The following is a 14810-nucleotide window of genomic DNA, read 5'->3' as shown; positions in this document are numbered from 1 at the left end:
TATATATGAAGTAATAATAAGAAGAAAGTGCTCTCTGGGCATGTGCAGAGTGAATTTCCTTCACCACTAAGTAATCACAGCTCTCCTTTACACCTTTGGGATCAGGGAGGTTTCCCAGGGCAACACAAAATTATGCCAGAGCAAATTTCTTTTCAGAATTTCAGTCCCATTTCCAGCCAGCTACTCCAAGACACATAAACAATTGCAAATGTGGCTTCAGTTTATTCTACAAACAGCAGATTTCAGCACCATGCAAATCATCCTCAGACCCTCTTCCAGGAGCCAGGGATGCTAGAAAGGGGAGCAGTTCCTCAAACAGGCCTCTGACCCCAAGCAAGGTCATAGAGCTGATCGGCAGCAGTCACCATCCTGTCTCGGTACTCAAGCTCCATGTGGTTTCCCTCTGGGACCCCGCTGAATCCATGAGCGATTCCCCAACAGCATGCAGCAATCACCCCAGTGGAGTCGCTGTCTCCTAAAGAGTAGAGGGAAGAGAAACTCACATGGAGAAAAGTGAGATCTGGCTAGCGTAGAGTGTTTTGCTTATACAGGGTCCCCATTTGCTATTGCTGGGTCTGCCTCCTGACTCACCACCGTGGAACATGGCGTGGCTACAGAGCTTTTCCCAGCTGTCCCCTGCACTCAGCAGGGCATTGTAGGCAATCATGGGGGCATCGTGACCACTCCGCCCAGCCCACCCATCTAGGCTGAAGGTTTTGTAGATGACATCACGCTCGGCAGGACTATAGGCAGGAGGAAATCGGGCAGGACCCCGGCCATCAGCAAGACCCCGATCCGAAAGGTACCTAAATGGGGCGGGGAGGGAGACATGAATTGAAAAACCTGAAAGTCATCAACACCTCCTCACTGTAGCCCTATTCACACATCATGTTCAACACACATATGGTCTGTGTACAATGTACACAAATACGGATCTGTACATGTGTATAGGAAGTATAAGTACAGATACCATTCATAATGTGTGAATGGTATTCACATGTTATGTTCAATGCACATAGAATAGTACACTTCCTATCTGTATCCTGCATTTGAGGTGGGCTGCACCCAGGTTCACTTTTAAAATGAACACTGGTATAGTCATTCACGCAAAAATATGTACTTGTGTATAGACACCTGAATGCACATACAACATAATGTCTGAACAGGGCTTATGCCGATAGATAGATAGATAGATAGATAGATAGATAGATAGATAGATAGATAGATAGATAGATAGATAGATAGATAGATACTGTGTGTGTGCATGCGCTATAACCTACTGCATATATATTATATATCCCAAATGGAGCTGAAATTATTTCCCCCCACAAAAATGAGCAAATAGTCTATAAATCCAATTACAATTTTTCAATGCTGCAATTTTTCAGTTTTGTTTTGCTTTTTAAAAAATACAAAAAACCATTAGGTGTTGTTTTTAAGGAAATCATGCTGAATCATTAACCTGCCAAAATTTACATTTTCCTGTTTTGTTAAAAGCCTTGAATCAACGATGTCCATTAAAAAATGGTATCAAGTCAAAAATTTAGAACAATGAGAATATAAACACCAAGTCTGGCAAGCCAATTTGTGAATTTCCCTGGATTTTTCATCCTCAAGTTGACTGCCCTTCTTCTAATAAGCAAGCATTCTAGATCATGTCCATCTAGAACTGACAATATGTCATTATTTCTATGGTTGCGTAATCGCAGTCCTGGCTGCTGTTCTGTAATTATCTACTTGCTACCTTTTTAACCTACCCCTCCTCCAAGCAGCTCAGGGGATATAATAGCCATCCCTGCAGCCATTTACCCTCACAACTACCCTAAGGCAGGTAAGGCTGAGAGAGTGGCTAGGCCAAACCACTTAGTAAGCCTCATAGTTTAGTGGAGATTTGAATTCATGTTCCCAAGACCTACTCCAACACACTAACTACTGCACTGCACCAGATCTCAGTTTTGCATAGAATCTGTCTGAGAACGTCAGACATTTATTGAGATAAGCAACAGGGGCATAGCTATAATTGAACTGGGCCGGGGGACCACTGGTTGAGTGACAGCTTGCTCTTTGCTCTCTCCCTCACACCTCTCTGAAGAAGAAAGTGATAGCCTTCATGTTTTGATTCAAGGCCACTCCAATCTTGCTACGCCCCTGAAAAACAAGTTCCTAGTCCTCTTGATGAAGGAGGTGGACCCTGAAGGAGGTAGACCCTTGATGGTGGACCCTTAAGCAGCCCTACAGATGGCTTTAGAATTGTACTATCCTAAAATGTTGATAATCCTAGTTTTATTTATTTTTTACATTTATATCCCATTCTTCCTCTAAGAAGCCCAGAATGGTGTACTTGCTTATGTTTCTCCTCACAGCAACCCTGTGAGGTAGGTTAGGGTGAGAGATCAGTGACTGGCCTAGAGTCACCCAGTAAGTTTCATGGCTGAACAAGGATTTGAACTTGGGTCTCCCTGCTCTAAACCCAACCCTCTATCCACCATACTATCCCTCTTCTCTATCACTCCCCACAAAATACTCACCATTCCCATTTCTCCTGGAAATAGGCCCAGGCACTTACATTGGAGTCACTCTCAACTGCAGTAGCCTGGACATACTCTAGGGCGACGGGCACGGTCTTGAGCAATCCTGACCCCCAGCGCTCAAGGGGGAGACGTTGTACGGCATAAGCAGTGAATAAGGCAGCGGCCAGGGCACCCAAGTATCCTGCAACAGAGGAGGTGAAAAAATTAGCATCCTTCAGGCCTGACCTGCTATTTTCACATTTGTTTCCTGTGCTTTCTCTAAGAAGCTCCATGCAGCATATGTGCAAGACTCCCATTTTAGCTTCACAACATCCCTGAGTTAAAGAGACCTGCCCAAGGCTGCCAGTGAGTGCCATGGCTTTGGTAGGTATCTGAAAAAAGTGTGAAAGCAGATTAACATTTTAAGAACAGTTAAAAAGCACCCTCATGTTCAGTTCAAACATATATTTTACTGTTCCTGGGTAAGCTTTGAAAGTTAAGCTTTGTGTGTTTCAGTTTGAATCAGGGGGAAAAAAGCCGACTATGGAAGATACCAATTGCCTAGCGCCTGTGATATCACCAACCCATCTACCATTCTCAGTCCCCAGAACAATTTTGCAACCATTTTAAACACTTCCCCCGAACACACACACACACATTTTGTGTGTGTGCTGAATGATGTTGAAAAACTTTAAAGGTATACAGCAATAAACATAAATAAGCTGCTTTGGGGGAAAGCTGGCCAGTAGCTCATCTGAAGCCTGAGGCATGATGGGAGTGGTAAGACTGACAAGGGAACTAGCTCAAGGCTCAATAAATCCCAGATGCCAGGGCACCATGGTGCCTAGAAATATAACCATGGCACCTGGAGCAAACTAGCTCAATGAGAGCTTCATAGTAATTTTGCCCCTGGGTCTGAGCCCACGATTGCCTACCTGCTGTTACACTCCCTTTCCTGCCTCCTCTTTTCCCTTTCAAAGTCCTCCTGGGCATGCCTTCCTTCTCCTCCAGCTTCATCATGTAGGCAAGCAGGCCCCCTTCCTTTTTGCAGGGTGGGAGCAGGACATACTGATTGGCGCAACTTTGGAGTAGGAGGATGCTGGCCAAGAAAGGGTAAGGAGGCTGGCTGTTCAAACATCCAGGCTTGCTGTTGCTGCTCTGTGGACAGGAGGAGGTTCTGGGCTGTGCGTTTCTCCCCCCAGCCCACCATGGGGGGGGGAGCACAACACCTTTTTTCTTCCCGCCTCCCCCTCCCAGAGCATACTCTGACATCTGCCACTGCTGCTGTTCCAGCTTTCCACACTCTGACTCACTGGTGCCGGCATACAGGCTCGCTTACTTGCTGGTGGCCTGACCATCTGTACTGCCATGCCCCAAGCCCTGCACTTTATCATAGCTATCCTGGGATACCAAGCAAGCACTCACTCGAATAAAGGATCAATTCCCAGCTGGTTTTTAAGACTTGCTTTAACTTCCAAGCATGCAAGTGACTTACATTCTCAAGAGCCTCCGCTTGTGGGGTTTTGCAGTTCAAAGTGAAGATTACAGGCATGGTAGATGCTTGATGAAGATTGTGGGTGCTGGCTGATACTTCCTTGGGTGATAGATCTGTGCTTCCGCTAACAATGAAAGTTGTTTACAAAAAACAAAATTCCCCCTCCTAGCTATAAGGATGGGAATCTAAACTGAACAATGGAGCAGAGCTGCCAACTGGATGGGGTGAGAGCTCACAAAATCAGGTGCACTCCTAGGTAATCCTATGACATATAAACTAAAAACTCTAGACAACTATAGAGTCTTGTGGCTAGACCCACAAAACAATACACATCTTTCTACTTGCATGCAGTCTAAACCCATGATACTCTCATGACAACTCCCACTATTTGTTTCCAGGAAAGCACCAATGGGTCGTGTGGTGCACAGAGCTAGAACAGCAGTAGCAGAAATGGTGGTAGAGGCTGCAGGCCTCAGAGCATGCCCCGAGGGTGAAGTGGGGAGGAAAAAGGGGTATGGGGGGTTCTTGTTTACCTACACTTAAACAATAATTCTTTTGCTGAACCCAAGACATAATCAATCAATCAATCAATCATTATTTCAGTCTTTGACCAGCATCAGTTAAAGCATAAAAACAGTGGCATTAAAAACAGTCTGTGCTTGAAGAAAAGATTAACTGTAAAGATTGAACTAAGAACCATACAATGTCATAAAATTAATTAAAACATGGTAAAATAAAAATATAAAACATATTTTTAAAAACATGATAAAATATAAAATATGATAAAATGCAAAAAGGCTAAGTGAGCATAAAACTAAAATCTATGAGAAGTTATAAAAAGTTAAGATTAGAATTAAAATTTGATTAAAATATGATAAAATGAGAACTGTATAACTGGGTAGGAGAGACAACAGTGCAGGTATGGACTATGTTGGGCTTAATTCATTCTTGATGGCAGTCAGATCCCGGTGAATCTTGCACGCTGCTGCGCAGAACTTGGCAACATTGTGTGTTATAATAGGGTTGCAGTTGGAGAGTAGTAGGGAGACGCTGAACTGGCTTGAGCAGTCTGGCAACCTTGTAAGTAGCGGGGGAATGAAGGTATTTAGGATGTCTCTATAAAATGGGCAGTGTAAGAGGATGTGCTCAGTGGTTTCAACTTGCCCAATGTCGCAGGGGCACAGATCTTCTTGTATCTTCTACCCAATACAGCCGAAGGGAGGGCACTGCAGTGAGCCAGGGTGAAGGGTCTTCTGTGGTTAGGGGTCTCTAGCCACATTAGATATGTGGCAGGTGCCACTATATACCTTAGGCTTTCAGAGATAGGGAGATTTGGCTTCCTACCTAGGTCAGTTTGGCACTCTGCATCCATTAACCCCTGCTAACTTGGCAAAGAGGCACCTTTTAAGGTGGTGATTCTCTTTATTTAGCAGGGGGAGAGTAACTGGCCCTATCCACCCGCAGCACAGCATCCCTCCAGGGGCTGTTGCTGGTGGCTGTTTTATGTTACTTTTTAGACTATGAGCCCTTTGGGAACAGAGATCCATCTTATTTATTTGTTATTTCTCTGTGTGTAAACCGCCCTGAGCCACTTTTGCTTTTAATTTCCCCAGCAATTAATGGTAGTATGGTGCAGTCCTTAAACACTCTGATAGATCTTGTATTTATGGAAAGGATCTGCCCCCTCGCCCCCAAATGAGCTTAAGTGTAAGGGTGGGTTGGCACAGGTGACCAGGATTCTTTTTGCCTATGGACAGCTAGACAGGAATTGAAATGAGTCCAGGTCTATAAATCTGGGGTGACAGTTTAGAAGTAGACTCAGGGAGTTTATTACTATTTTGCGGGATGATGACCATCTCCAAACATTAACATAATTCATTGCTATTTGTAGCATCACTTGGGAGGTCTGGAGTACATGCAGTGAATTAGATAAGTGGGATAACCCAAGACATAAAGATGTGAACACTTTCCCCATGAACAGAAAATGTATTTCTTTCTTTTTTCCTATGGTGTACCGTATATATTTTTTAGCTTTTTGAAGGAGGCATGTTTAAGTAGTATACTTTCCAAATATATGTATTTATAGAACTTACTTAAGTTATGAAAAAATATGAGGTCTGCTCCCCTATGCCCCACTTCCTTCATGAGTGTGTTGATAGTAGTCCTCCTAACTAGAATATTCAGCAACAGAGTTATTTAATAAAATCTTTTTTCGTCCCAGACAGCCCTGTTTCTGTTCCAAGTATGTTACTTGTACAGGGGGGAAAGAAAAACATGTTTACCCTCTCCACTCCAATGTCCATCACTAAGTCTGGTAATTTTGTCAAGTGTCCACTGTCTGACTCCTAAATGTTTGGGCTGGCTCCTAGATGCAAAGAAAATTTGTCAAGGTCTGAACTAGCATTCATTTGCTAGCATATATGTATGAAAATGTCAAAGTCAAGAACTTCAGTTAAGAACTCACTATGAACAAAAGCTAAAGTGTTACATCTTTCCTCACCTTCAGACCTCCCTAAGCCAGGGGTGCCTAACCAGAGGCTCTCCAGCTCTTGCTGGACTACAACTCCCATCATCCCCAGCCACAACAGCTGGAGAGTCCCAGGTTAGTCACCCCTTCCCTAAGCCAAATAAATCTCTCACTCACTCTCTCACACACATACACAACAGCTTCACTGTCCTGGACAAAGCTCCCCCATCTTTCCCTTCAGTTATTTTGTCCTTGGAAGGCATCCTATTATGGGGGTGCTGTCCCACATACCTGTGGGGTGATGATGCGTCATCCTTCCACTTTCTACGCTAACTTGAACCAAGGCAGTCAGATCTGAGGGACGTGGATACCTGGAAAAGATGTTAGCCAGGAGTCAATAGAGAGTTGCTCTTGGCCTGAAGCTTATCTCATCCCCACCGTGCACCATGTTACCTAAGCCCAATGCACATGGACCGCATGGCAGCACCACAGCCTGTCGCATTGGGATTGAAGGGAATGCGGTATCCATTTGGCTCTCCTGGATGCAACTGGGATGTTCCTGCAGACAGGAGACAAAGAGAGATGTCTAAAAGCCAAGCTACATAGGATGCCAGGTTGTGTGTAGTTCGGCCTCGAATCCCCCCCACCCCACATTTTATAATGCGGCCGTGGAGAGACTGCCATCTAAAACAGAAGATTCATGCAAGGAAGGAGGGAAAGGGACTTCATAACAATTTCCCCCCATTCCAGTGGTTTCCCCACTAAAAACCACCTTTCTACTTAATTGCTTTCCCCTCTGATTATTGTTCTGCTAAAAGTTGCAGCCCCAACCTCTTCTCCTTTTCCCCTCTGCTGATTTTTCTACTTTAAACCAGCCCTTCCCTCAAGTCCCTTCTCACCCCCCCACCGCCTCCCACATGGGAAAATCCACCAGGAGGGGCAATTTTAGCAGAAAACTCACCAGTGAGAAAGAGGTTAAGAAGTTATTTCATCCACCCACACCCCATTCATTCAGCCACATTGGTTGCATTTTATAAAATTTAAATAGAGGTTGGAGACACAGTACATGCAACTGAGCATCTCACTGAGTTGGGCCCTCAGTGTAGTGCTAGTGTGAGGCTAGTGGTTAAAAAGTGTAGGCTGCAAGCCAGGATGCCCTAGTTCAATATTACCTCAGCCACAAACTCAGACTTGGCTTCTAGCCAGTCACCGAGTCTCAGCTTCAACCCTTTGTTTGCAATATGGAGATAAGAAGATTGTTAATAAGTAAGAGGATATAAAGACAGGGCTGTTTTAAGGACTGTTGAGGAAACATACATGAAGTGCTTTGGAAAAATGCAATGAAATGCTCATTATCATTTTACTATTCTTGAGACAACAGGGAATAGGACAGAAGCCCAGCTATGCAGGGAACACTCCCACAGTGACTAAAGCGGGCAGGGGCTACCATTCTTCTTCATCATTTTCAATTCCCAAGGAGAAAAGTAGTAGCAACTATTGTGTATTCCTTTGCATTAAGTATGGCGGCAGTAACAGAAAAGAAACTTGGAAAAGAAACACCTCCTTGACAAGGAGAGGTGGAAATCACCCTTTCCTGATCACAACAGTGTTTATCTGAGCTTGCCCAGAGAACAATCTGTCATGGGGAGGCTAACAAATAAAGTTTATGTACTGTTATTATTACTATTATTACCAAAATCAATATTTTAACATTTCCTTCATTTAAAAAAAAACACAAAAAGCCCTAGCCAAACATCAAAGAGTTTTTTTGGGGTTTTTTTTAGCAGAATTGGATTTCTGTAAATTATACAAGGAAGCTCTTGATGTACATTACCCAGAATGCTCGTGGGCCCTGGCTTCCGGCCCTCCATATCATTCATGGCTTCCACATAACGTTTGGCCAGATCCTGGAATAGTGGTTCACCATCCTTCCCTGAACGAGGTACAGGGAACACAAATAAAAATGGTTTCCTTTAAAGCCTGCTCTAGCCCCTCAAATTTTAATATAATTATTTGTTTGTTTGTTTGTTTACCCCTGCCCACTGCATTAACACATACAGGATTAGGACCCCTGAAGGAGTACATTTTTAGACAAAATGTGCCCAAAATTTACCCTCTCCTACATTGTTTCCCAAACATGCCACCTAAAGCAGGACCTCAATCTATGTCACCATCAGACCAGCCTTGCCAAACCCATCAATGTTTCTCTTTAGCTAGGATTGTTGCCTGCCCCTTTCCATATTCGCAACATCTGCAAATTTTACATTGCATATCTTAATTTATATACCCACTTCTAAAACATATCCACTGAGCCTGAGCCATAGGTGGATGTTCCATGGTGGAAATGGCCAAGTACGTAAACAGCAGGTTTGCTTTCAGTTTTGACCATTACTGGAGGGCTCATGACCTGCCCCTTTCAATGAAACTTGATGAACTGAAGACGAATTGAACAGAATTGACTTGAATGCACCTTAGCACTGTCAGGAAACTATTATTTCCTAGCAATCAGATCACCACTGGAAGTTTTTCCACACAGGGCTTCTAAAGTCCTTTAACTCACATCTCTTCTGAATGGAGGAGGTGTGTTCACATATCGGCCAGATCTAGCCCAAAGTGCCTGCAAGTTATCGAGGAGCAGTTCACACACATTCAGGTTTTTCACTGCACGTTAGAGTGTCGCCCGATTTATATCCAAGGTAAAAAAAATCCACTATTTGCATCGTTTTGGGGTGACAATGAGTTTGCAGTAAAGCCTCCCAGTAAACTCATGGTAAAGCCTGCTGTGTATAAAAGTCCCTGGTTAGGAAATAGAAATTTTTGCCTCAGCAGCCACTACTACAAAATGGTGGCTATGCTACTGCCACAAATGTCAGGGGAGACATGATAGAGGTGTATAAAATAATGCATGGAGGAGAGAGAGTGGACGGAAATAAATTTTCCTCCCTTTCACAACACTAGAGCCAGGGGCCATTCCATAAAACGGAAGGCTGGGAATTTTAGGACCAACAAAAGGAAGTACTTTTCCACACAGCGTATAATTATATGGAATTATCTGCCATGGGATGTGGTGATGGCCACTAGTTTGGATGGCTTTAAAAGCAGCTTAGACAAATTCATGGAGGACAGGTCTATCAATGGCTACTAGTCCAGTGGCTATAGGCCACCTCCAGCCTCAGAGGCAAGATGCCTCTAAATACCAATTGCAGGGGAGAAACAGCAGGAGAGAGGGCATGCCCTCAGCTATTGCTTGTGTGCTTCCAGAAGCATCTGGTAGGCCACTGTGTGAAACAGAATGCTGGACTGGATGGACCTTGGACCTGATCCAGCAACACTGTTCTTATGTTCTTTATGTCATCAGTGCAGCCTTGCTTACCAATACTGGATTGGACTGCAATTTTAGACTGCAATACTGGATTAGACAGCAATTTTAAACCATGTTTCCAATTTGAAGGCTCAGCCACTCCAGGTCTCAAGCACATGCCTTCTACAATTAAAAATAAAATAAAACCAGACTTCCCCAACCAAAGCAGAGTATCCCCGGTAACAAGGTTGTCCCAACACTCTTCCATTAAGTGGGAACAGGAGCCCTGCTCAGGCATTCAGTGAACACCAAAACAAGGCTAGGGATACTTAATGTGGCTACTACAAGAATGGAGTTACACATACAGTAGGACCCTGTTATTTGCAGATCTGGCATCCCTGGATTTGCGTATCCATGGTCGGGTGAATGGCACCCCAACTTGCTATATGAGAGGGAAACCGGGTTTTTAAAGGGTTAAAATCCACGTATTGGGGGTGGCCAGAAATGACCTCTGAGGTCATTCCAGGCTGCCATTATGAGAACCGGAGCCATATTGTGGCTCATTTCCAAAGAACAAACTGTTTAAAAATTGCAACTTTCCACCCAAAAAATGGCAGAATTGAGACATTTGGGGGGCATTGCTGAATGCTGGGGACCTGTGGCACACAGCAGAGCACTTTATTTGGAGTTTTTTGTGTTTATTTTTTGCAATTTCCCATGCCCTTTGGAACCTAACCCCTGCTATCCCATTGACTTAATGCCTCAGTATTCACAGTTTCGGAATCCGCAGCACTAGCTCAGAATGGAATTCCCGCAGATACCAAGGTCCTTCTATATAGCAAAATGTGAATATTATAGAAGAATTTTGAAGAGGTAGAGGGGACTTAATCTCTTCCGACTGCTGGTGGGCGATATCATTTTAATTGCTCTTTAGACAAAAGCAGGTTCTATCCCAGACTGTTTGCTGCTGTGCTAATTTTCTACTTGCAGCAGGTAACTTTTCCATAGGTGAACAATGAAAAATGTGACCTCTCTGTTCAGTGACATGGTATGTCCCATTCTACTACTTCAAGCCTCTTCTACCTTGTTCTGCTGCAAGTATAAACCAGGCCCATATTGAGCTGCTGGATGCAGCAAAATGAAGTGGTAGAATGGAGTATTTCTAGACTACAGGCAGGCCATACCACTCTTGACGACTTCTCCACATAACACCTTGCAAGCAGAAAAGTAGCTGCTCAGGGAAAAAGGCTCCCCACCCAGCCATTTGCCTGCTGTGCTAGTTGTCTGCTTGTAGGGACTTATTAACATAGAGGAGCATTCAGAAATGTGACACCCCCCCCTCTACAGTGTGAAGTAGTTCAGTCCATCTCACTACCTTGTTCTGCTGTGAAAGAGACAGGTTATTCCCCAAGTGTCAGTGGGAAGCATATCCATAATGGCTAGGCCTTTCCTGCTACTCACCTGTGGCCAGAGCCTCAGCCGTTGCCAGGTGCAGCACAGTGTCATCACTGACAGGCCAATCAGGAAGAGCCGCACGAACTTTGCTGAGCCCCCCCATTTCTTGGAGCTCTTGGTGGATCTGGGGCCCTGAGGTGCAGTACTCCCAGAGCTGGTTGCGATATCCAAGGGCATCCCCTGCACCAGAGAGCACCATCGCCGCACGATAGGCTTCCTTGGGGGGAGTCTGGGGGCTGCAGAGGGAAAGTATAAACTGAGAGGCATATAATGTGTTTGCTTTATGGGGGGAAACAGATGTGTGTCAATAAAATAATTCTGCAACCTGCTGAAATTAAGTACTTTAACTTAGTGGTATCTATTTGTGTATCTTGCATAATGTATTCAGCTTATTCAAGGCATGTGGCCAGCGGGGAGCTATGCAGCACACTGAAGCCCTTTCCCCAAATCACCAGAAGGCCTGATCAGCAGGGCAGTCCTTCCATAAGGCAAAGTGAAATGGTTGCCTCAGGCAGCAGAGTATTGGGGCACCAGTGAGGTGGCCAGATGGCCTTCTGCCCCTTGCTTTGTAAAAGAGGGGGAGAAGGGTGCACACCAAGAGAGCGGCATTTAGCACACTGCCTGGGGCACACAAAGACCTTGAGCCACCACTGCTGACCAGCCAAGTTGCCATCTCTACAGCCATCAGCACCTATGATAACTGCATTTACTGGGGAAAGATTCCAGAGCGGAAGCCATGTTAAGTCTGTTATAGCAGAACAAAAAGTCTTGTGGCATGTTAAAGACAAACAGATCTATTAAGGTATAAGCTTTTGTGGCCTAGAATCTAGTCCTGCATCTGATGAATGTTATCCTCAATTGAATATACATGGATATACAGTACAAGGGGGGAAACGTTGGAAGCTCAAAAAGCCCTGAAATGCAAGAAGAATGCTCTGTGATCTATCTTTGCAAAGCTTAAACATATACAAGATAAGCACACAGTGACCCTTCATAAATAACAACAGGAATTGGCACTAACACTATCTTCCTAACTTTACTGTGCCAATTTAACACCCATAGTGGAAGAGGAAACTTTGGTTGCAACCAAGTCCTAAATAAATACAATTAAACTTGTGGATACATTCTAGTTCAGCAATTTCATCTTCAGCAATTCCATGCTGCTGTCTCCCTTTAGAAGGAAAACCACTGCAGTTTCCCAACAATGCAATATAGTGGTTTAATATTGGCAAACTGTGATCCCTTGCTCCCGAGACACTGGCAGGGAATCAAACTACTCTCTAGTTCAGTTCTAGTTCAGACACAAAGTTATAAAAATTGGTTCAGAAGTTCTTTTAGACTACTTTTTAATTTTATTTCTTTGTTTGTATTTATTTCTGTAAGCCATTTTGGGAACTTCTGTTGAAAAGCAGGATACAAATATTCACAGTCGTAGACCAGGGGTATCAAACTGCAACCCTCCTCCAGCAGTTGTCGGCCTACAACTTCTGTCATCCCCAGTCACAGTGGTCAGTAGCCAGGGCTGACGGGAGCTGAAGGCACCCCTGGTTTAGTCACACTGAATGGTTTAGATACAGTTACATGGAATAGTATCAGTCTTTCGCTTGCAATGTAATAAAATGAACACAGTGATAACTATTTCACTGGAGAAAATGCATTATATACAGTTTATTTTTGAATTTTAAAAACATTTTACTTACAAAATGCATACAACAGGATAAAAAAACAGGAACACAAAGCATTACTCATACAGTTCAAAGCTGAATGTCTGCTTGTTGGACCAATTATTTTTAACTGGTTATCACTTGTGTGTGTAGTAGTTTGATTCCTGCTCAAGTTCAAGAGAACCAAGAGATTTTAGGTTTGAGTTCCATTCCAGTTCACTGAAAATCCCTATGTAAACTGGTTTTGGGGTTCAGGTTATGAAAGTAGGTTATCAAGACAACGGAACAGTCCCCACATGGAAATCACAGTCTTGGGCAGATGTAAGCCGTTTTAGACCTGGTGGCACATATTCCTAATTCCGTTAGCCCAGTGATTCAGGGGCTCTCAAACTAGGGTCACCAAATCAGGGGCATAACTATCATTAGGCAAGGGGAGGCGACTGCCTGGGGGCCCCCACGCCTCAAGGCCCCCCCCAGAGGCAAGTCACATGAGGCAAGTCACATGACTATATATTGTGAAGTGTGTGTGCGCATCAGCAAGGGGCCCGTTTTAACATTTTGTCTCTGGGCCCACTCCAGCCTTGTTACACCCCTGCACCAAATGTTGTTGGACTACAACTCTCATCATTCCCAGACTTAGGTCAGTGGGGCTGGGGACCCACGTTTGAGAATCAGTACTTTAAACAGGTGCTGCTCTGTTCCATTAGCAAAATGGTCACTTCTGCCCTTTTACTTCTCTTCTTCCATGGATGAGGCTCTGAAGATGGCACAGGCAAGGGAGAAAAGTAGCACCTGCTAAAATTCCCTCTTCTGTGCATCTATTAAAAGTAGAGCCCTGCCTTCTTTTTTTCCATAGGGCAGCCCTATGCCATCTCCTTCTGGAGAAAGCTGCGCCTTTTGAACTTTTACTTGTCACAAGAGCTTTACCAGGAAAACGGGGCGGGGGTGGGGTGGGGGAGCTCTACTACCCCTCTGTCTTTCTGACCCTCTTGCTGATCTCCCATGGCACGCCCATTCCATTCTTAACGCTGCGAGATGCTTCTGTGTTACGTCCATTACGGTAACAGAATCTAAGACAAGTCGTCTTTCTACTAGTCTGTAACTCTAAAGAGCAGCAGAAGAGAGTTCATATATACGACGTCAGCTGCAGAATTATTTGGTGGCACACGTGTATTCGATGTATTACGGCCACGCCTACAACTCTCCCCAACTCCTCCCCCCCCCGCTTTTAAGGGGTAGAGAGGCCAGGCGAGTTGCAAAAAGCAAGGAAAACATAAGGGGGAGGGGACGCCCTAGTTGCTTGTTAAATAAATGAGCCGTGGGGGAGGACGACCAGCTGCTTACACGCCTTCCATGGTGGTGGCCCAGGGCTTGTTGCGCGTCTTCTGTCCCGTCCCTTCCCTCCGCAGAGCCTTAATCCGACCTCGTCTGGCCCTCCTCCTTTCCCACTCGCTGCTTGCTTCTGCTGCCTCAGCGCCTTCGAAAGCAAGCTGTACCCCAGCCAAGGTCCAAGGGCGGGGGGGGGGGGCGGTTCTTAAAGTGAAAGCCCCTCTCAGGCTGACCCTCAATATTTCTGCTGGCTTAGGAGGAACAAGGAAAGGCAGCAAAAAAACAAGATTTGTGCCTTTAACAACCGCCCAAGAGTCCGTCCCCCGCGGCTTGATTTGGTAAGATGATGAACGCGCCCAGGCAGAATTCCAACCCTCAGGATATATAGGCTGTGAAACGTAGAGTGCTTCTGAACATAGGCAGAGTATTTCTTGGCACTGCCTGCTACCCGTTTCTTTTTATAGCCACTCGACACACATTATTTGAGATGAAAAGGGGAGGGAGGCTTCAGTTCTAAATAGGCGTCGGCTTCGGGAATTAAGTGGGGGTTTTGGGAATGCCTCTTTGGCAACAGCTGAAACCCAGCTGG

At 44.7% G+C, this 14810-nt stretch overlaps 1 protein-coding gene across 2 annotated transcripts; it reads right to left on the bottom strand.

The window, feature by feature from the left end:
- Window positions 1-197: 197 nt before the first annotated feature.
- Window positions 198-14612, bottom strand: LOC128331547 (ADP-ribosylhydrolase ARH1-like). Of its 2 annotated transcripts, XM_053265106.1 has the most exons (8): window positions 14237-14612; window positions 11235-11464; window positions 8307-8405; window positions 6926-7031; window positions 6764-6843; window positions 2529-2712; window positions 592-806; window positions 198-475 (listed from the first exon to the last, which is right to left on the bottom strand). In XM_053265106.1, exons 1-8 carry the CDS (start codon window positions 14245-14247, stop codon window positions 312-314), a joined length of 1089 nt encoding a protein of 362 aa, XP_053121081.1. In that variant the 5' UTR covers window positions 14248-14612; the 3' UTR covers window positions 198-311. The 2 variants fall into 2 exon arrangements, with proteins under 2 accessions (XP_053121081.1, XP_053121082.1); XM_053265107.1 differs by lacking the exons at window positions 6764-6843; window positions 6926-7031; window positions 8307-8405; window positions 11235-11464; window positions 14237-14612 and adding an exon at window positions 3446-3949.
- Window positions 14613-14810: the final 198 nt, after the last annotated feature.

Source organism: Hemicordylus capensis, chromosome 6, assembly GCF_027244095.1.
Source record: "Hemicordylus capensis ecotype Gifberg chromosome 6, rHemCap1.1.pri, whole genome shotgun sequence".
Lineage (NCBI taxonomy): Eukaryota > Metazoa > Chordata > Lepidosauria > Squamata > Cordylidae > Hemicordylus > Hemicordylus capensis.
Note: the sequence above shows the minus strand (reverse complement) of the source record. Positions and strands in the feature narration are given on the sequence as shown.

Bases quoted from the DNA above. Each gene is read 5' to 3' on its own strand.
- LOC128331547 (XM_053265106.1), bottom strand. The intron at 6,844-6,925 runs GTAACATGGTGC...CATCTTTTCCAG, and splicing joins TCCATGTGCATTGGGCTTAG to GTATCCACGTCCCTCAGATC. The intron at 2,713-6,763 runs GTATGTGGGACA...CCTCTGTTGCAG, and splicing joins GACGCATCATCACCCCACAG to GATACTTGGGTGCCCTGGCC.